Source organism: Sphaerodactylus townsendi, linkage group LG01 (genome assembly GCF_021028975.2).
Source record: "Sphaerodactylus townsendi isolate TG3544 linkage group LG01, MPM_Stown_v2.3, whole genome shotgun sequence".
Classification (NCBI taxonomy): Eukaryota; Metazoa; Chordata; class Lepidosauria; order Squamata; family Sphaerodactylidae; genus Sphaerodactylus; species Sphaerodactylus townsendi.
The window spans coordinates 103,124,031-103,147,295 of NC_059425.1; the positions used below are offsets into that span (position 1 = coordinate 103,124,031).

The window sequence follows — 23,265 nt, forward strand, 5'->3', positions numbered from 1 at the left end:
GCTGGCAATATGAATTGGTGAAGAAGGAAAATGACACAAAAATATGCACTGATTTACTGAACTATATTTTTCTGCTACATATTTTTTTTTCCATAAAGGCACCTTGAAGCCTGAAATATTCCTACTCGGTGTACAATCTTCTCAATGTTGTTTACTTTTAAAATGAAGAATATCAAAACAGCCTTCACTTGGAAGTTAATTTTATTCAGAGTGAAAGTCAGACCATGTAACCAAATTAGAAAAGGGAAATGCCAGCACTAAAAAAAACACTACAACTTTTTTGAGATGTTACTGAAACATATTTCTTTTATTTATCCGTGTCTTAGGGGAATATTGTTACAATGTAATGTTACATGACAGCAGAAAAGAGGACAGAATTTGTATACAAATACAGACAGAAAACAAGTCATATGTAACCTTTTAGTCATCATAAAAAGCCATCAAATCCATAACGGAGACCTTTGCTTTTTTAAAAAAGGGATAGGTTCTTGCTTTGATTTTTGCTTCAGTGTAATCCAATTAGGAAAGAGAAACAAAATTGAGCTGTTCTGAATACTGAATAAAAAGAAAAGAAAAAAGTGACTGAGGTAGAAAGGTGGTCATGGCTTTCCTTTTCTGCAAAACTTTTTTTCCTTCTCAAAATATCTATACCAAAATATATTTCTTTCTAGAAACTTCCTATTTCTCCCCCACTTTTGGCAAAACTCCCTCCCCTGCAAAAAAATAATACTTACCATTTATTTAGTATTTTGAACCATTAGAGTATTCGACATACTTTATATTAATTGAGTCTCATAACAACTGTGAGAGGTGGCCATTACCAGCTCTGCTTCAGAGATGAGAAAACTGAGTGGTGAAATTAGCATCAGGAGCTGTAAGCATCACACCAGGACTATAGTTCTATTCTGATTTCATTACTGATTGGCATTCCCTTGCAGAAGACAACCAAACATTTGGGCTAGTCTACAATTTCTCTACTTCACCTCTGGGCATAAATGTTAATAAAATCAGAGTGGAATTTATCTAGTACTTCTTAGATTCTTAAAAGATGCATATTGCACAAGTGCACCTTAGTGAGTGTTATAATGACAGCAAATGCCTGCAGAAATCTATGAATTCAACGGTGAAGGAATAATGCCTAGTATCTTGCCATAAGCTGTGGCTGGTCTTCTCCATAATTTCCCTGCTTTAAAACACACATGTTAAAGAAGCCGTTTTAGAAGATGTTGCTTGAAATTTTCCAGACAACCTTTGTGATGTAAGGACAAAACATTTTTGCAATACAGCAGACTAATGACTCCATCCAGAGAGGGAGGAGGCGAAAAGGCTTGGAGGAGTGGTGCAGCCTCACACAGGCAGTTTTGCCCCCTTCACCATGCACTAATGTACAGCTGCCCCTCAGCTCCGCAGCGGCAAAAACTGGAAATGGTTGCTACTGTGGAGCTATGCTGGCATCCAATCAGACTCCAGCACAGGGGAAAGCAGGCCAAGGCATTCCCGAGGGTGGAGGCAACAATACTCCTCTCCCATTTAAACTTTTGCTCCATGGGCGCCACAGCTGGCACCCTGGACTTATGCCATCCCAACGGGGTTTTTTTCTGCCTTCCCACACTGCCTGAAAGCCTTATGAAGGCAAATGAGGCAAGGCGCTGTCCCCAGCCACCTCAGGCTTAGGATGGAGCTGTAAGCTTTTCAAGTTACACACATTTCTAAAAGTGGAATTAAATAATAGCAAATCAGGGTCTTTGTATCCAATGATTTAACAAAAAGCCTTGACAGAATTTGGCACAGAATCAGATCACTGTCTTTCCTGTGTAGATAATCAACATCACATAGACTCAAAATGGGTAGAATTAAATAAAATCCTAGTGAACCTTAAGTCACATTACGAACCAAAGAATGTCTGAGGGAAAATATCCTTCTGCATTCAGTAGGGAAAAAGAATTCATTAGCATACCATTTGAGTCCCAATCATTATTGTAGCTGAATGTCTTGCTACTCATAGTTGGCCATAAATGATTTTTGTCAAATACTAATAGTATGGCTATGAGAAACTGATATTTGTTCACATTTTGAAATGAATACTATTAGATTAAATATAAACAAACAGGTGCAGAGCAGTATGTGTGTCAGAAAAGAAGGTACTCAAAATTGTAAATGCAACAAGCTGAAAGGAATGTATAAATGTAATGCTTTGCTCCAAATTATGTATGCAATTCACTGCGGCAATATTAAAAAGAATGGATATAAATCCCCACCCCCATTTCCTGATGCTGCATATTATACAAATAAATGACATATGTATAACCATTTCCAAATGCTCCACTGTTTGTTAATTTACAGTTGCATAGAGAGGGAAGGAAGAGGGGAAAACACACATATATTAAAAACCACAACATCTTAATCTTTGGGTAGTTCAAGTGTTTTCCTATTTGAAGTAAAAACACACAGAGCTGAACAGTATGTTACAAGGTCCCATGCAGCCATTTGATTACTGGAACTTTTTATTGACATTTGTAGAAAAAGGGCTATATTTGACATCAGGAAGAATAAGCTGTCTTCAGACTGAAAACTTCACATTGCCTGAATTTAAGAAAAAGAATAGCTTTAGTATTAATAATCACCACAGGTGCCTTTAAATGTGTTATCACCCCACACAAATATTTAGAATCAAATACCAGAAGGGTTTCGCATTCGGTTGCAGTAAACAAATGGCTAAAAGTGTTGCAGCACATTTTCCAGAAGCGTATATGTACCAGAACCTGCCTAAGGCAAGAGTTTAATCATGGTAACATGTTATATTTAAATAGCCAAGTTATATGAATAACTAGAAAACCAGGTCACAAAACCAGGATGATTTACTCTATCCATAGTTTGTCATATAATGGCTACCTTGAAAATGCATCCAAAGGTATAATTGACTATGCCTAAATGCGCATTGGCATACAGGCACTCATTTACACTAGAACTGGACCCATGGATTTACATAACATTACAAGGTTACAACAACTTTTCTGAATCTCCATCCACTCCATCATAACCTGTTGTCACTACTGTGTTCTATACATGCTCTCCCAGGGTAGCTTCACTTGACAAACTAAGTCTCAATTTCACTAGAAGAGCTGATCAAGGCTTGTTAACCTTTGGCCCTTTCTGCACGGGGCAAAAGCAATGATTTTGGGCCAGCAAAACACCATTTTGGCGGGGACCCTTGGCACAGGCACTGCTGCCAAATCACTGCAGCGGCGCTGTGTTTCCGCCCAAACAGTGTTTTCAAACCTTGCTCGGGGAGCGAGGTTTTTAGCAAACGCTGGCTTCCATTAGGTGCCATGCGAACGGCACCGGGTGGAAGCCGGAGTTTCTCTCCAGCCCTCCCAAACGTTGCTTACCTCCGGTCTCCTTCCATCATGTTGTGGAGGCCAGGAGACACGCCTCCTGGCCTCCAACTCCAGGGTCGTCGCTCTTGCCGGGGGGGGGGGGAGCATGTCCCCTGGCCTCCAGAAGGAGAAGGGAGGTAAGCAAAGTTTGGGAGTGGTGCAGCCTGTGCACCCAGCGGGGCCGCCCGTGTGAACGGTCCCATGGGGGTGCATCGGCATAAATTATGCCGATGCACCCCCACAAGCTGGCCATGCGGAAAGGGCCCTAGTTAGGCATTTTCACTATGCCAGACCATGCTTTGTATTAATAAAATATCTCACTGGCTTCCTTCACCATGCAACTATGGATGACAGTACTCATTGTCTAAACAAGCAAGAATGGATGTAGCCAGTTGCAATGGAAAAACATGGTTTTAGCAACTGAGCCAACAAACCTTTTGCTTCCTCATCACTCACTCCTCAATTTTAATTAGTTAGTTTTCTATGGGTTGAGGATGTCCTTCAAGCCATGATTCTATACCATGGTTGAATACATGGAGCTGCTTTGAAAGTGAATCAGATCAGGTCAGTATTCTCTACTCAGACTGGCAGCAGCTCTCCGGGGTATCTAGGTGTTTCACATGACCTGACACTTAATTGGAAAAGCTAGGATTGAACATGGGATCTTCTGCATGCCAAGCAGACTCTCCACCACTAAGCCATGCCCTTTCCTTGGTTTGAAACTATTTTACAATGCTGATAGGTATGGCAACAACAGACCCTAGTTTGCCAATGGAGATCTGAGCGCACGAAGAGACAAGAAAAGATGTAAACACAATGTCCATTCCTATAACACTAGGGCATGTTTTGACGTTATATCTGAATCAAGTTAAATCATATCAACTGATTATTGTGCACACATGACACCTGTAATAAAATATTAAAACAAAGCAGCTGCCTATGGATGGTGCCTTGCTAGATGTAAATTAGCATCACACTGGTGGATTCCGCACAACAAATATATAATGGGTTGCAGTAATTATAAAGGAACCTGTTTTCCCTTTTCCTGTTCACATGGATGCCGTGCAGGCAGCGACTGAAAACCATGGAAGCAATCCAGGTTGCTTTTGGACCTCTGAATGGAGATGGTACTTTTTTTTTTTTAGTTTGTACAACACAGGCATACAGAAATGAACCCCCGCAACCATGCCGACTGTCCCACAATACAATCAGTTGCACAAGTGCAACACACAAAATAAAAAGGGACCTCCCTGCAGTGGCAGGGCAATAACAATAATGTGGCAGGCAGATTCTCCCTGACTGGGACAGTGTGCAGGTAGGGAGGGCATCTCTTGCCTGGCCATTTGGCCAGGAGCAGCTCCGACCTGGGATTTTGCAAAAGGATTGCTGGTTTAGTGATTTTCGAAAATCCTGGGTTGAGGGAAATAAAGAAGGGCAAATTTGTTTTGGGGATGGGACCTATGGAAAATTTCCCCCCAAATGGTTTGTATTGTACTCTACACCAGTTATATTTGCCCTGTGAGGAATCCACCACTGAGTCTTCATATCTTGACAAGGGCATGGAAATATACAACACAAGGGGGAGTAAACCATATGACACTACTGGCTAAGAAGACACTACTTTGATGGCAACACCACATTGGCTTACAAGAAGCTATTGTTATCAGAGACAAAGAAGCACAGATCTTTCCATTAATATGCTAAACAGTCAGGGTTCCATAGTCAAAACATGAAATGGACACATAATTGGCAGATCAACTCTGAAACTTGTTTTTCAAATTCTAATCAAAGGTTGGAAACTTTTCACATTGTACATCCCCACGTATCTATGTTCTGCATGTGAATCATGCAACTGCACATGGTATGTGTATGTTTTTAAAGGCATAACAACTGTGCAGAGGAGGAGTCATAATATGCTTTATGTCATGAAATTTTCCGCTAATATCGCTTCCCTCAATTTAAATTATCATGGTGCACCACTAGATGTACCATGGAGAAAAACGCAGAGATACTTGCTAAATGTTTCCCTGTGTAAGGGAAACATTTTCTCTCCTGCACAGTAGCCATCGTCTTTTTAATGTCCCTCACACTTGCTTTTAGCATAAAAGAGAAAAGAAAAAGCTTGTTGGTGATCTAATAATTAATAGCCAGGCCTACCCCACCCACCATCTCATCTAGTTTGTTTTCTGACTTGGAAATGCTATCCTGGAAAGCATTCTTCATGCACATTTTTACTGTATTGTATTTCAAGGTAAAGAATAAACCCCAAATACATTTACTTCTACACTGAAAATTACCAAATTCCCTGTAGATTTTCCTTGCATATATATAAAATGCAAATCATACCTGTGGTCTGCCAGCAAAATATGCTGTAAATAAACAGAATAATTATTTGCAGTAAAATGGAAGCAATCAAAAATTAAAATAAAAAAGCAGTTCATATTTCAAACATACAAAACTGAAAAATAGCTAATAGTGTAAGAATATTCTTTGTTTTACTTGCTACTCCTTAAATCCCAAATATTTAAACAACCATTTTAATCTTCAGATTTTTTTTATGTGAGTCTGCCTGGGTTGTACAGTCATTTTTTAATTCATGATTCTAGATTATATGTTCATTTCATTTGCTTCTATTATGACAACTAATATGTTGTAAAGTCCTGCAATGTCATTGAAAAGATATCTAATGTTTTGAATGGTAATATAAGATGAATCATGCACAGAAGACTTTAAACTCAACACACTCAGAGCAAAGACCAGGATTCCAAGCTGTCTGGTAGAGAATTTCTCCTCAGAAGTCAATATGAACATAGTTTGGATTTTTGGATCAAGACAGCAACCCCCCTCCCTTCCCCCTTTATGGGTTTTATAGCATCCTACACCTGTGTTTGATTGCCCATCTGGAATCAGCCTGTCAGTGATGAAATTATGTGGCAAATTAAAATGTTCTCCCACTGGTTCTTAATTTCCAATTTATGTCCATTTATTCATTGGTAATATGGACAGACTTGTACGACTGGTGTAGAGAATGAAAAGACATTATAGACATTTGATGGCATATATAATGTCAGAAAATGAACAAGTGTATGAAGCTGGGATGGTATGGCTGGTGTGGTTAGTTCTGGTGATTTTGTTGTCAGAGTGGATTTGAGTACAGAATTGGCATGAAGAAGAAGAAGAAGAAGAAGAAGAAGAAGAAGAAGAAGAAGAAGAAGAAGAAGAAGAAGAAGAAGAAGAAGAAGAAGAAGAAGAAGAAGAAGAAGAAGAAGAAGAAGAAGAAGAGGAGGAGGAGGAGGAGGAGGAGGAGGAGGAGGAGGAGGAGGAGGAGAAGGAGTTTGGATTTATATCCCCCCTTTCTCTCCTGGAGGAGACTCAAAGGGGCTTACAATCTCCTTGCCCTTCCCCCCTCACAACAAACACCCTGTGAGGTAGGTGGGGCTGAGAGAGCTTCAAGAAGCTGTGACTAGCCCAAGGTCACCTAGCTGGCGTGTGTGGGAGTGTACAGGCTAATCTGAATTCCCCAAATAAGCCTCCACAGCTCAGGCGGCAGAGCGGAGAATCAAACCCGGTTCCTCCAGATTAGATACACGAGCTCTAAACCTCCTACGCCACTGCTGCTCAAAAAAATCTGGAGAAGTGATCCCAGACCAAATTAAGAGAAAAACTGAGGAAGTCTGCTAATGTCCCTAACTCCTACAAGTAAAGAAACATTGTGTAAAAGAAACTTAAGTTTAAGAAACAACCCAGACACTGCCAAGAGAAAGCTCTCTCAGTACAAAATAAAGATTAAAACACTTCTATGTGAAATACCTTGATATATTTGGGGCGCACAGTATATATTGTTTGAATTTAACCATGTCAATCCCCTGTATTCTGTTAAAATCTACAATTCCTGTTAATGAAAATTTGCTAACCTGACTTTTAAGTCCCACAAAAAAGGCAAATAAAGCTACTTTAAGTTGTATTTCAAAAATCCACTCAAATGCCAAATATTCTATTATTCAAAATAACCCCCTCCGTCATAGCTATGTTCTGATGAGCAGGCTTCAGTAAGCTGCTTGAAAAGTAACTAGTGGACAGCCAACAGTGGCTGTCCACTAGTTACTTTTCAAGCAGCTTACTGAAGCCTGCTTACTGAAGCCAGACTACAGAGATCAGTTTTCCCTGGAGAAAATGGGTACTACATAAGGTGGATGTGGTGTTGTACCCCACTGAGGTCCCTGTCACCAAATCTCTAGGAGTTTCCCAACCTGGATTTGGCAACCCTACTCTCCCATCCCCCTGTGTGTGACCAGTGGGGACCTGGCAACCCACTGGCAATGATGATGCTCCAGCTTATGTTTGCTACTAGAACACAGTCCGGAATACAGCCTGGAAACCACACAACACCCCAGTGATTCTGGCCGTGAAAGCCTTCGACAATACAATGTCCATTTACTTCTGTACTGAAAAGCAAGAATTGTAGAAGGGATTCATTGAATGACAAGGTGAAACACTTATCAGATAAGAATCTAAACACCTAGTTTGTCCAATGAGAATCAGCTCTAATAATACTATTATATGCCCTTCAGACAAAGCAATTCCATTTGATTCACAGTGCACAGTCACAGCAGAACTCCACACAGTGGGGAAAACTGTCTCTCACATAATATGGATAACACTATATGCTAAAGTTGGTACAAGAAACACTATGGTTTCCCAAAGTAAATACATCAAGTCCAAAGTAGTAAATAATTTTACACCCCGCTGGAAACTGGATTGCAATATATACATGTGTGTTTTAAAATATAAACATATTTGATGTATTTATTGTGGGAAATGGTAATGCTAATGTAGAAGTGGTGTGTTCTACAGGTATAACATGTAGCGAAGTTTAACATCATGTTAAATTCTGGAGTATCTGCAAACTTTATTGAATATTTAGTACATTTAGAAATCCAGAATAAAAAGCAAGTAAATTGCAAACTTTATTTTCAGATCAGAATTATTATAGATAATTGTTTGACCTCAGGCAATGCAGTATTTATAGGAGGCATCACTTTGCAAGTTAACACGATTAAAAACCTGTAGCTACCTCCCTATTGCCAAGATACCAGAATAGACCTTGTACACCAGCTTCCTTCATTTAACCTTTTTGAACAACGCAGGCTATAAAAATTATAAATATCTCAACTGCAAACCGGTTGTGTTTGAAAATCCTGGACTGAATATGATAACAAACTGCATATCTTACAAAACTAGGCTGTTACTCTACAATAGACTGTTTTCCAGATGGGTAAAATACTAAATTAATAAAGTGATTGAGGATTGCCAACTCTGGATTGAGAAATTCCTGTGGATTTCAGGGGTGGAGACTGTAGATGGTGAAGTAGGGGCAGGGGAAGGACTTCAAGAGGTAAAATACACAGACCCCCAGCTTCCAAAGTAGCCATTTTCTCCAGCAGAACTGATCTCTATACAGATCAGTTGCAATTCTGGGAGATCTACAGAAATATCAGAGTTCTCTTTTGGGCTGCAGGGGGATTTGTGCTTTTTCTATAAGTCCTCAAGTATCATGCTGAATCTTCCTAAATAAAAATCCAACAAACAGAAAACTATTCATACTTCTTAAATACAGGGAAGAAGAAGAAGAAGAAGAAGACGACGAGGAGGATGATATTGGTGGTGGTCTCAAGGCTTGTAAAGGAGTAGGAGAGAGGACATATGAAGATGCTCAAATCATGTGAGACTATGTGGTCCATCCAGGAAAGTGCTGTCTACACTGATTGGTTGTGACTTTAAAATACAGTTCTTAGGCAGCAAGGGTGGAAAAGACCCTGCTGCAGCGAAGGGGGGATAATGTATACATTTTCACTTTACTTAGAATGAAATAAGCTGAACTAGTTATATGCGCTGAACTATTTATATGCCATTAAAGGTATTCGATTTGAAAATTTTTCGAATGAAATATCTTAATTGAGTGCTGGTAGGAACCATTTGTTTTAAAAACTATTAATTTTTACTCTTTGCAAGAGATATAATTCAAAGGAGGAAAACTGCCTAACTGTAGAAAACGTCAAAAGCATATATCTGATGATCATATTGGACTTTCATTGAAGTTATAATGTTATTTGAATACTCAGAGCATTTCTAGCCCATTATGTTTTGGACAATGAGATTCTACTCTGCTAGGTCTCCCTGAGGAATTTTACTTCTATCACATTTTTTTTAGGTTTTTCGGGAAGTTACGTTTATTACAAGCTTTCTTGCAGAAACCACAAGTCATTGAGAAAGAAAAATCATATATTCAAATTAGATGTATTTTGTTAGCACTAATGTTTATCACATGAGATGCTCAGACCTTAATTTAACCTGCATTTGTTTCTCAAGCCAACATCAGGTTATATAAATAATAATACAGTCACACGATGTTGTGTATTATGGCATCTTAAAGAATATTTTAAAAAGGGAATTTCAGTGCCAAGATAAAATCTGGTTAAATTCTCCCAAGTGGCAGCCTGTGAGAGCTGGTCCAGACCTTGGCAGTAACCTGTAATAGATGCTCTGGTGCCACCTGCAGTGGCATCAGCAATCTCCCAGAGCTTCTCTGGGTCTCTCCTCAGTGGTGGCAGCCTGGAAGAGCTGTGCTGGGCCTAGGGGCACTGCTGCAGTCTCTGCCACAGTATGAAGAGGAGGAGAGCAGGAGGACAGAGAAGTTGTCACAACCTCTCCGCAGATGACACAGATGCAGGTAGCTGGGGGAGGAGTCTTTGCTGCACCTCAAGCTCACAGCAATGGAGGAGTATGTGGGAATCACCACTCCCTCTTCTTATCAAGCTGCTAAAGCTGTAGGGAGATGCAGTAGTTGTTGCTGGGGGTGGGAGCACAGGAGTAGTAGCTTTTCCCACACCAAAATGCAAAGCTGACGATAAGGTTGAATAATCACTACCCCGCTCCTGCCAAGCTGGCAACAGATGAACGGTTGACAGACAGGGTTGGGGGACAGTGACTGAAGCGATGAGTGTTGGAAAAGATGTGGGAAGATGAAGAAAAGACACGTGGAGTGGGATGCCCCCTCCCCACAAGATCCTTGCAGGACTCCACTTGTCATTTATCTAATTCTGAACCTGGCCATGCAGATAGAAAATGGAGCCAGGTTCAGATGGAGGGTATTCTGCAAACCTGAAGAAGCCCATTTATGAGATTAATTTGTAAACTCTTCAGATTCTGTATCTCCAAAGTTTATCCTGCCTGTGTGCTGTTTGCATAATGCAGTTTTATAGTGCTAAACCATTACCTATAAAGGGATTATTTTCATATTCAATGCATTAAAGATCTCATGCAAATACAATTCACAGATATCATACTGTGCTTATGCTGGAAGATAACAGGTAAAATGTATTTTGCTCTAATTAGCCCCCTTTTGCAGAAGCCTCTCTAAAAGATCACCTTTTCTTTTCTTTTAAAACTTACCAATGCAATTTAGAGATGACCCGGTGCAAAAAATCGTTTCGTTGTAGTAGGGGAGGGTGGCCTTTGGTCAAGGTGGGGAAGGGGGGTGCAAAACTCAGATTTTGCCATGGGCTCCATTTTCCCTCGCTACGCCTCTGGTTTGCACATCCTTTGGTTGTCACTTTGACAACCAGAGGATGACTTGCAACCACATTACTTGCATTTCCCGCCTGAAGACTCACAACTATGTGACAGCACAGCAGTTTCCACATGCCTTCCCCAGGCAACTTGCAATCAATGGACTTTGAACAACTAGCTCAGGTCCAGTGGTGGTTACTGGATAACTTCATGCCATGCAACTTGTCTGGGCTTAATAGCAGCCTCTGTACAACTTGGCTAGATAGTGTGTATCAGTGGTGGGATTCAGCAGGTTCACACCACTTCGGTAGAACCCATTGTTAAAATAGTGCTTGTAAACAACCAGTTGTTAAATTATTTGAATCCCACCACTGATGTGTATCATTCAACTCACCTGAACAACTTGCTACTGCACAATTTTTGCTTGGCCAGACTTTTCTAGGGAAAGGCTTCCAAGGAAGTTAAGGAGAAAAAGCTGAGAGCTAGTGAAATGTGGTGAATCGAATGCCAGAGTGGAACTCAGCTGGGTGGCAGGCTACTTTCTGAAGAACCACTTTACTGCTAAGGGGCGCAAGTCACAGTAGCCCACGCCTGGGAATCTTGACCCATGGCTTACTCCACCCCAAACCTCTTAAGGAGGTACCACCGAAGAGGGTTAGCTCCGCAGCTCCCTCACCAACAGATCAGTTCCCATGCGCCAACTGCCGGCTTGACTATGACAGCAGACACATCCATTAACATTGCACAAAGGGTGAGGTGGGTGGCAAATTCACCATGGCTTTATTTAGGAAGGAGGGGCCAAGGGCCGGTTGAAGCCTCATAAGGCTCACGCCCACCCCTCCTGCTGACGCCGTGCCGGCGTCATGACACTGATGCCCATAATGGGCATGGCCGCCACGTGTCTTCCGCCCTTCTAAGGGCAGGCACAGCAGGGCCTCCTTGCAGTGCCCTTCTCATCCAGCAATGGCAGGCCCTGCTGACTCTGGGCTGCTCTTTATAGGTAATGGCTTACTCTTTTCTTTTTATTTGCACTATATTTCTGTGAAATATTTTAGCTGGTTTTAATGATCTAAATTTCTTTGGGTTCTGTTAGTCTGGAGTAAAACAGGATATAAATATTTCAAATAAAGTTTGAATGTGAAGCTTTGTCAAGTCATTTGTTTTAATGGTCACCAAAAATAAAATATAATTTGTCCTTTACCACAGTACGAAAGTGTTGGGGTCTGCAATTTATAACTGAAGCTGATAAATACTCAGCTAATGACATCAAACAGCTGCACTAGTTTAGAATCAGGCCCTTGAATCTGAATTAGAAGTGGAACATGGGCATTTATCTGCAGCTAGCACCAGACCTAGGGATCAGTTCAAACAAACCAGATTGTAATTTGTTTCTAGTTCTATATAAAGTATAGCCTCTGTGCTGTACTTCTTCAAAGAAGAGGAAAACACATATGAGAGATAAAGGGAATGTTTAATAGAGTTCAGTAGAGGCTGGACGACATAATATAATTTGATTTTATCTTAGCACTTTGCATAAGATTATGCACCTTGAAAGCTTCAGCTTTTGTAAATGTCCAATGTTTTTACTTTTATGGCCACTGCAGAGGAAGCAGTACAAAGTTGTTACTGAACATCAAACAACTGAAAATGTAATTTTCCTTCTCATTTAATATCACAAGACTAAGGTTTAAAATGATCACAACAACAGTTATCCAAAATGACTTCCCTATAAAGAGGAAATCTGCTCAGGACTCCGTAAAGGACTGATTTAAATACAAGCAAAGCAAGAGGGGACAATTGTCTGGTTCTTATCATCTTCCCGAATGGAAAATGAATGAACAATTAAGAGCTGTAATCAATCATTCCAGTGACATAAATAAGATACAAAGCATTCTAGGTCCCATTTCTGAGGGACATTTTAATGCCTTGAGGATCTATGGCTGATAGATGCATATTTCCTCTACTCTGTTAGCTTAGCCACGGTTTCATGTCCGTGCTGGAACTACAAATTTAAGAACATCAAAGTATTTCAGCTATTACTTGCCTACTGGATCAAGTAATTAGAAGCTTGTTGTCTAATTTGCAATGGCTATCAACCTGAAAAATTAAAATGTGTCATTGTGAGGTTATTCAAGTTCAAAGCAGAAAAACCCTGTTTGGAACAGTCTCAAAAAATGGGAAAATGGAGTAAAATCATTGACCAAAAAAAAAAAATCAACACCTTTTTATTTGTTAAAAAAAACAACAGTTTCAGCTCTGCCAGGATTTTACTGGGCATCTGCCCACTAATAACTAGAACTACTATTTATTTATTTGCTTCATTAATGTCCTCCCTTTGTCCCCAATGGAGAGAGAAGTTAGCCAGTGGTGGCGAACCTTTGGCACTCCAGATATTATGGACTACAATTCCCAAGTGGCCATGTTGGCAGGGGCTGATGGGAATTGTAGTCCATAACATCTGGAGTGCCAAAGGTTTGCCACCACGGAGTTAGACTGAAAGTGAATGGCTGGCCCAAGAATATGCAGCAAGCTTCCATGGCAGAATGACATCTGAATCTGAGTCTCCCAAATCCTGGCATGACACTGGCATGAGTATATAAATACTCATTAATCATGACTATTAGGAGTGGGCAAGAAAAGAACTATCAGTATTTTTTGGGTTTGGGTTTATTTGACCTGGAAATTTTCAAGAAAACTGAAAAAAGATGACACTACATATTGGCTTTTTCTGAAAATTTTTGTTAAACTTGAACCTGAGTTATTCTAGGCAACTGTTGCTGAAGGATACTCAATAAGTAAATTTAGGTGTTGGATTGTATACTAAAGGTTGCGGGGGGGTGGGGATCAAATGTTTAAAATGCTTCTCCACACAACACACACACTGCAGTTACAATACTAGCATGTCAGAAAGGGGTTTTAGCTGCTGATCCCATAGCTTGCCTCATTACCCTTGATGAGTATCTCAGAACTACTCCTTGTTTAAAACCCAGTCTATTAGGACTGACAAAAGTAGTCGCAGCTGCATTAGTAAGACAAAAGTCTTTTGAAACAGCATGAATCCCGTTTCCCCTGGCCATGGGTATGAAGGGAAAAGTTTAGAGATAAGTATTTCCTGATAGTGATATGCCTTTTGAACAGGTGTCCCCTAAAGGTTTCTGAACATATTCTGCAAGTAGCTACTTCCTATTGCTGTCACTTTCACTTCCTGTTCTAGTCAGGGATGCCTACAGATATCTCAGTACTCTACTTTGCAGTGTTGCCAATGCTGTGGGTAGGGTCTCCATATTCTAGCATAGGTATTTAACACCCACATTTATATATCGGTAATTATATTTATGGCCTGCCTTTCCGCCATAACGGAACACTAGATGATGTACACAGGGGACCCAAAAGTTTTCCCAGGCAGGTGGACCCAGACCTGCTAATCTTCCGCAAAGTACTTGTATTGTATGCCTTCTAAACATTCTCCAGGACCCAAGTTCACATCTGGTTGAGCCAGCAGCAGGAGCAAAATAAAGTTGTGGCATTGCCTTACAAAAAGTTTTAGTTCTCTTTTTAAGTAGTTTAGCAAAATGTTTTGCAGTGTTTGTAATATAACCAAAGTAAACATTATTTTTTGAAGCAAAAAGGTTTGTGGTTTAACAAGTAAATGCATTACAGTGAATAATATTTCTGAAGTAGCCTGACTTACAAATGGCCTGCCTAAGGAGGCTAGGAAAACTCCTGCTGTTTTAACATTTTGCTAAATATGTAAAACAGAATTGTTCAAAAAGACTATATTATAATGGAATGGTTCAGGAAGGTGCTTTTATAAAGTGAATGTAACTGCATAGCTGTTGGATGCATGAACTATCCTACTCTCACTTCATTGTTTTCTACTAATATAATACCATCTTCTGCATTGTTTAATATATCACCTATACATTTATTCTTTGTCGCAGACATCTGTAGTGGTACACTGTTTGTTAGATGTCTTATTCTATTGACTGCATCTATTTAGACTGCATCAACTTAAACTGTCCAGTACACCTTGAGTCTCAATGACAAAAGTGAACTATAAATATAGTAAGGAAACTAAAGGAACAAATAAAAATAATACTTACTACGGCAAGAAGGAAATGTGCTGTTGATTTGTTCCATGACATCAGTTAGATCTGTGCTAGTATCATGAGGTGGGACTAACAAGTCATCTACACCTGAAAAAAACAAACCATATAATGACTATAATGATAAAGTAGCAGCCATTTAAAGATTTTGAAGACTATTTCTACCATCTTTGTCATCTAGTGTCAGGCCACACCATTATCGGCCTGCTAGAGCGCACGTCTCCAGACCAGCCACAGCTGGGCATACCATCACCACCGCCCCAAGGCCATGGAGTATCTTTCTTTTGTTCGCATATGACTAGCCCAATAGAGCTTACCGAGTACTTCTTATCTTTCTTTCACAGGGAGTAACTCGCCTATCCCAAAACAATGAGTCTGTAGTACTGTCTTTCACTGTCTTTCTCATGCTGATATTGGGGAATGCAAACGTGGGGGCTTCATGGGTTGAACCAAACTGTAACCTTAAGGTATATACTGGCCATTGGGCTTGACACAGTTCTAATAAAGCTCTTGAAACCTTCTTAAGAGTTGTTACTGACTGGAGTACCTGACATCTAGGTTTTCACATTTTAAAAAAGGCTGTGCAATTTAAAACATCTTCCATCATTTGATATATTCAAGAAATGCTTACTGTTAATGACTAAAAAATGGGAACAGAAGATATTTATTTATAGCTATCATTTTTTTGCAGTTTAAAACTGTACTGTAAATGACTAAAGAGATTTGCTGTTCAGTTTTTTGGAAAAACTGGAAGTTTCCATGGACAGATGAGATTATCTCTTGAAGCAGGTGACTTCCCTACCTTCTCCTTCCTGCTGCAGCACAAAACACCCCCTCAAAATGTTGCTTTCAGGGAAAAGGGTATCTCCCCTTCCCAGCAGCATGGAGGAGGAGTCAGAAGACTGCAGTGGAAGAGAGAATCAGTGAAAAAATCAGTGGCGTGGGAGGTTAAGAGCTCATGTATCTAATCTGGAGGAACCGGGTTTGATTTCCAGCTCTGTCGCCTGAGCTGTGGAGGCTTATCTGGGGAATTCAGATTAGCCTGTACACTCCCACACACACCAGCTGGGTGACCTTGGGCTAGTCACAGCTCTTCTGAGCTCTCTCAGCCCCACCCACCTCACAGGGTGTTTGTTGTGAGGGGGGAAGGGCAAGGAGATTGTAAGCCCCTTTGAGTCTCCTGCAGGAGAGAAAGGGGGGATATAAATCCAAACTCTTCTTCTTCTTTATGCAGAAATGCACCAGGAATTCAAACCATTGTTTTATCAGGCTTAAATTACTACACACACTAGAAATCCTGAGTGCTCACATGCAAACACTAAAGATAGGACTTCTGGAAAAAATAATTGGGGGGGGGGGAGGTCCAAGTGACCCATTGCTGCATGCCACAACCCCTACTGGTATGGACTGATGTGGAATTATTCTTGCATTAGATGATAGAACACACAAAGCAATCTTCGGACTGCTGGGTTTGGGAGCTCATTTCAAACAAACAAATTAGTAACTTCCAAAGTAAAATTTTTACAAAGTTGGTGGCCATTTAGACCAGGGGTAGGCTTCCTTCTTCCCAGCAGCACATCAGGACATTGTGTCAGAATGCAGGTTCTTCACCCAAGCAACCATAGTAATAGACTGGGACACCTGCAAGTGTTGTTAACATGGAATAAGGCGATGGACATTACTTTTATGAATTATAATTTTCCAGGCTCATATAGCCACCAGCTGGTCAAAGTGAAACACCAAAGTGCCGGCAAAACTACTGGGGCTTGGCTTTCTTCCAATATATTTGACATAGTAAAATCCTTACTGCTTCCACTGACTTTTTCCAACAGTAAGTCAAGGTTATTCACATTTATTGGAGGGTGAATCTTTCAGTCATTCTATGTAATACATAACACCTATTCAAAAGTTTTATTGTTGATATGATGAACATAACAACAAGAGTCTAAAAATACCAATGCACATTTTGTAATAATTCATACTTCAACATAAGCAGGATTGTTGTAAAAAGAATGTTTAAAATGTTCATTAAGCCTGAGTTTTATTGTCAAGGGATTGACCAGTACTACGAATGCAATTACATCTTTTATTGCTGGTTCGGCTTATCAATTTTTAGTTCTTTTAAAAGTTATATTTTGTTGCTTTATATTTGACCTTTGCAAGATCTGAAGATTCTGTGGTAAAAACAGAACACAAGTATATGCATTCATCTCCATGCATTATAGCAGTTGGATCCAGACTATCTATATATCTAAATCCCATAAGTGAACTCTACCTGTGAATACTTAAATCCACAAACAGGGGGCACACTAACCCTAAGAGATGTTTCTTCAAACTTGGGGTGTACCCAAAAATCTGATATCTAGAAACAATCTAATAGGGAGTTTTTAAAATAGCATTGTTTGCATATGCACAGACAATGTACATACTGTTAAAGTGAAGAGGATGCTTGCAATTTAACTGGACCTGGCTATGCCAGAAGGGATAGATGGGGAAAGCATCAAGGGAGAATAGGTGGAGAGAACAGAAAGGATGGAGGGATAAGAGGAGTACCAAGGGAGGGGGTAGGTGAGGAGAGCAGAGAATGTGAGGTAGGAGAAGAGTGTCAAGAGTAGGAGTAGGTAGGAAAATCAGCAAGGGTGGGGATGAGAGGAATGCCAAGGGTAGAAGGTAGGTGAGGAAATCAGTGATGAGAGGAGTGCCAAGGGTGTGTGTGTGTGTGGGGGGGGTATATCGGGAGAACTGCAAAGGTGGGGGTTAGAAATGGATCTGCAAGCTTCTTGTGGATCCCTGCTTGTTTTTTTCTGTTAATGAAAGGCATGTGTGGAATTGAACTTTCCTGACTCTACTTTTCAGCTGCATCTCAGAGCTTTTTCGTATTTTTTTTTGTTAGTTCCACTTTGCTTTATTCCCTGATTTTCACATGTATTTTATGCCTTCAATTTTAACTGGGTTTCTTTTGTTTCTCCCGCATCCCCCCCCCCCCCTAACTTTTTAAAGACCACTTTTGCCCCACTGTTTTTTGGTAAGCCAATTTTAACTTAGTTTTTTCCTAGTAAGTAATGTTTCTATTGGGTTTTTTGGTCCTACACATCTCCAATCCACTTTTCAGTAACTGGAAATGAGTGATTTCAACTTTTTTTTAAAAAAAAACCTGTCCCTAAAATAGTGATATAATGGTATTGTGTTGCAATGACAGTTACACAAGTTACATAAATTCACAGCTTTTACTAAAAAATTAAGTCTCTGTCCCATTCTCTTGCAGAGGTATGACTTTTTGGTTATATCTCCATGGCAGAAGGGTATATAGATTTTTAATGAAAGCTGGGAATTCAGATAACCTGCTTAAACTATCACTGTAGCGCTACAGTGTTATATCGATATTTTAGAGCTGTTTAAAAAATAAGGAGGTGCTTTGATGCCACAAATAACACCGATGAAGAAAGCATCCTCCTTTAAAAATCCTAATTATTTAAGACACATGAAAAAGAAAATAAACTGACCCCACAGCTATAAAAATGCACAGGGGGGCTGACATAGAAAAAACCCCTGTCCAAATCGATTCCAATTCTTGTAGATCAATTCCTCTTTAGTTTATGAAAAATGTATAAATCTCTCAGACAAAATGTGAACTCTTAATATTTTGACACAGGAAGGGAAGTTGAACAGAAAGACAAATTGTTCGCATTTAAACCTTTCCTATAGAACAGATCTAGTACTCGTCCTAGATAAAATCCAAACCCCCATATTAGTGAGCTTTTTCACTCTCTGTTAATCTTACTATTCTTTATGCATATACACTTACAAGATTTTAATGGTCAGTGCTTTATCACAGAAATACAGACACCCCCATCCCTCCCCCAATCAGCTATTATGGCCACTGGCAATATTCTCCATACCCCACCCATGCTTTCTTCAAGAGAGTTTGGTTCTAATGAAATAACATAAATATCTTTTCAAACCCATTTGCAAATATAACATAACCTTCCTTCGCCTGTGCTTTAATTCGGACACTGGTAGCCTTATCAATCATATCCTCCCCCAGCTCCATGGATCTAAGTGGTGGCGGGCAGTTGAAATTAAAATACTTTCCCTGGGATTCTCCTGGGAGTCTTTGCAAATGCTACCTCCTTCCGAACTCTTTTTTCAACTAAAAAGGCGACTCCTTGACCAGGAGCTACAAGTTCTACAAGACCAAGCGCGAAGTAACTGTTCCCCCTTCTTTTTCAACATCAAATTCAAAACCAATGTGATGGCAGACTATCTGAGTATACTCCAAGAGCCCAAGCTGAGATGGATATACACAAGGGCTCGTTGTAATTCCTTCCCTTTGTTCCCCTGTACTCCAAGGGAGGTTTCTTAGAAATTGACTCCGCAAGATGAAATGTCCCCCACTGTACTATAGTGGTGCAATCCATGGAACATATAATGCTCAACTGCCCCAAATACGAGGAAGCTAGGACCAGGCTTTTGACCTTCCTTCCTGCTAAGTTTAAGGAATACTCTGTTGTTGGGAAGGTGGCATTCCTACTAAACAACTCTTCTTCTGTGATTTTAAATTCTGTAGCTAGGTTCCTTTTAGGAACCTTGGAATAATACCTGTGGTGGTTTTATATATGGAACATCTGTCTGGATAATGCTGGTTGTTATATTCGTTTTATGCCTAATAAAGGTTTTATGTATGTACATAACCTTCCAGCTGATCAAGCAACTCACCTGTTTGATTAAACTGTGAACTGGTATCCTGATCAGGTGAATAGCTGAGTGCAGAATGCTGAGGTGAAGCACAGGAAGAGCCTCCATTAATTCTGGAATCTGTGTCAGGCTAAAGATTCAAGATTTAAAAACAAGTAAGATTTTAAAAATGTATTTAGGATTATCAAATCATATTTGAAAAATTTGTTTACAATCTATTAAGAATTATTTGGACATGATTGCAGATGAGCACTGGCTGACCCTTGAAAAGCCAATTCTGAGACTTTGGAGAAATCTGTGATACCATGTGATACTGGGCAGTCAGTTATGAAGTGGAATTAGGAAAAAAGCCCCTCCCTTCCTCTCCACTAGCAAATTACTCTGCTTGAGGTATGCAAAATTCTAAATATACCGCATAAGCTATAAAAGTTGATATTTTTGTGCCAGTGCTGTCATGATCTGACTGTAACAAGGTTCAAGAAATCATGGTTGGATGTTACGGAAACTAGCTAAGGGATCCCTGAGCTTGTGACCTCCACTTCCCTCCCTTTCCTGGCATGTAGCTCAGAAATATATTATTTGGACATTTGCAACAAATTGTATTTTATAATGTCCTAAACACAAACGATGTTTACCCTGTTTCCCTCCAAACTAGTACTAAACGTGGTCTGGAGGTAACAGAACAAAGTATAGTTTGTGATTGGAAGGTAGCAACAAACTATAATTTGGGGCAAAATCAGTAGTGATAAATTTCTAAGCAAGGAAAGAAGAGGAGAGAGCACATGGTCTGAAGATTTTACAATCTTGCTCTTGCAACAACAAACCATAGATAGTTGCTTTCCTGTGATATTACATCTTCTAGATGTGTTACTTTTCTAGTCAGCTAAACACACATACCACATTGCTGGATAGTAGTAAAAATGAATTATATTTTCTTCAGATGTTACCAATGATTATATCAGAACCCTATCTCCAGGGATGAATATGTATAATTTCCTTTACAACTGGAACTATGCCCCTAGTTATTCCTGTCCACTGGAATTGTTTTTATTTTCCTAGCCTAGTTAGGAAGCATTTTTATGAGGTTTCAAATAATATTTCTCTGATTATTGGCCTTTTCAGCAAGAGAATCTGTTCACCTCTTTAAAATAAAATTGAATTCTTAAGGCAAATCCTTGAGTGTAAAATTCAAAAGAAAATCAGTGGCATATCCCACATTTTACTGGCAATAAGTTTTTTTCTCAAGATGATTTTAAAAAACAGTTTTATATTTCACTGTGGCACTTTCACAAAGGGATGAAAGACTTACTGAACTTTTATATCATGAAGATTGATCTAGCACTGATGGAAATATCTCAGGGACATAAAATCTCTAGCCATAAATTGTGATCATCAGCCTCTTCTTATTCTCATTAGCACATTTTATTTCAACCAATGCCAAGGATAAATTGAGGTTATAGAATCTGAGAGCAGAATCTGAATTTTGTCTCTTTTTATGTATTAAGAAAGATGTTATCTGCAGAGATTCAGTATATTCATATAGAGTGCCTGAATAGGTATTCACTGAATCTGCTAGAAACCAAAAGGGCTGAAAAAGCAGGTGACATTGTTTCACTATTTCTTTCTCTTTATAATTAACATGTCTTTGTCAAAGTTGCCATATGGCAGCTCAGCTTCACCTCCATATTTGACATTGTAATCAATCTTTTGAATAAAAATGACAGCATTCCTGTCAACCACCAATCCTTTGGGCTTCTAAAATAAAAAGCAAGGACACCTCAGACTGTAACCTGAAATTAGCAGGTTTCTATATAAAGAAATAAAAATATTCCTCTGTAGTGGTGGTGTTGTCTATTACTGTAAAAAGCACATAGTAGGTTTTTAAAACACGGTTTTGAGTACAACCACCACCTTGATGGTTTATTGACCTAGTCAACATTCTCCAGTCAACAGACTTCAATAGTAAAGCAGAGCTTAAAATCAGAACATTTTGTAGATGACAAGGAGACAGGAAAAATCTCCCTATATAGTTCAATTTCAAATAATACACTTTTCATAATTTAATGGTTTCCACCTTACATATTGGACAACGGGAGCTTAACATGATTGAAGAATACAAAACTTGCATTATTTTTTTACAGAAGTACTGTGGAACGGTGTGAATAGAAATGTGAAACTTTATATTTTGAAGCTGAAGAAAAACATACACTGCAGCACACTGAACACCTTGTTATAAGGAGTACTGTACCTGCTCAAGCAGCTGTCGCAGTCGATGGAGTTGAGATTCCAGCTGCTTATTGTGATCTTCCAAAATCTGCATTCTAGCCTCTAGACGACCTTTGTGTTGCCGTAAGAGTTTGGCCTCTGCAATGAGCTCAGCATCTTCAGATGTGTGCTGGGGTGACACAGTAGAGTCTGGGGGTGAACTCAATGCATTCATTCCCCTTCGAAGATGCTGTTCCTTCAACTGCTCATATTCCACTTGAAGCATCCTAAACCAAGTTTTAAAAGAATAAGAATTACTTGTTGGCAACACAGACACCATTCAGTAAGTGTATCTCATCTTACAGTTGTGGAACTATGTGACCAAGCGACAACATGGACTGACCCATGTTAGCTATGGTTCAACACATGAAAGCTGGCAATAGTATCTTCACATTTAAAGATGGTAATAGTACCTTCTAATGCACCAAATAATACTGGCTATGATTCTACTCCATTTATAAAAATGAGACTTCTGAACAACTCCATTACCGGTATCTCACAGTCCTTAAAAAAATAAAATGACCTCCTAAATATTTCAGTTTTGCACATTCTATGGAACTAACTGGAGCAGAATTACTTGGGACGCCTTGTTCAGAAGTCCATGAAACCAGACTTCTTTTGTCCAATTCCTTTCAAAAAATTGTTTTGGGGGGGAGTCTTAAAGAGAGTAGGAAAACTTGATATCCTATAATTTTTGTGCTTTTTCTCCTGAAAGATTACCTATTCCTCCAACAGGAAAAAATGAGACCAGGATAGCTGGGGTTACTTTGTTTAGAAGTGGGGAGACTTTAGGCTCATTCATTCACTAAATATTTAGTGCAATTTTCTCTAAATACACTCACTCACCCAGGAAGACCCCCCTATTCCCCTAGGAGAAACAGTAGCTCTTTAAATCTGGAAATTTCCCCCAAATGTTCACAAAAACAAACCCCAACGGAAACAGGGATACCTAAAAGTCAAGGATTATGGTATTGAAATTTCCCCCACCTCAATTCCAAATTTTACTGAATTTTTTCAAAATGCACACATTTGAGGAACAGCCAGGAAGATTAAAAGACAAATTAAGATGCAGTTTTCCTTATCCCGGTCCCAGATTTGTAGGGGCATGCTTTCACTCTATTTCCATTATCTCAATGACAGCCAATATGATTTGACTGTGAAATGACAACTAAGATGCTCTTTATATGACAGCATTTCACATATATAAGCATGTATTAGTGAGGCCCAGCAGAATCATACAAAAATGATGTCAC

General features: G+C 39.5%; 1 protein-coding gene across 7 annotated transcripts in view; it reads right to left on the reverse strand.

Moving 5' to 3' along the window:
- Positions 1-276: 276 nt before the first annotated feature.
- Positions 277-23,265, reverse strand: part of UTRN (utrophin) — a 438,418-nt gene continuing 415,429 nt past the window's right edge. For all 7 annotated transcript variants that reach the window (XM_048489265.1, XM_048489284.1, XM_048489276.1 and 4 more), the window contains 5 exons: positions 21,996-22,239; positions 19,769-19,877; positions 15,050-15,142; positions 5,724-5,746; positions 277-2,583 (listed from right to left, as the gene is read on the reverse strand). In XM_048489265.1, the coding sequence (XP_048345222.1) occupies positions 2,575-2,583; positions 5,724-5,746; positions 15,050-15,142; positions 19,769-19,877; positions 21,996-22,239 (478 nt within the window). In that variant the 3' untranslated portion in view covers positions 277-2,574. The remainder of the gene's footprint in view (positions 2,584-5,723; positions 5,747-15,049; positions 15,143-19,768; positions 19,878-21,995; positions 22,240-23,265) is intronic.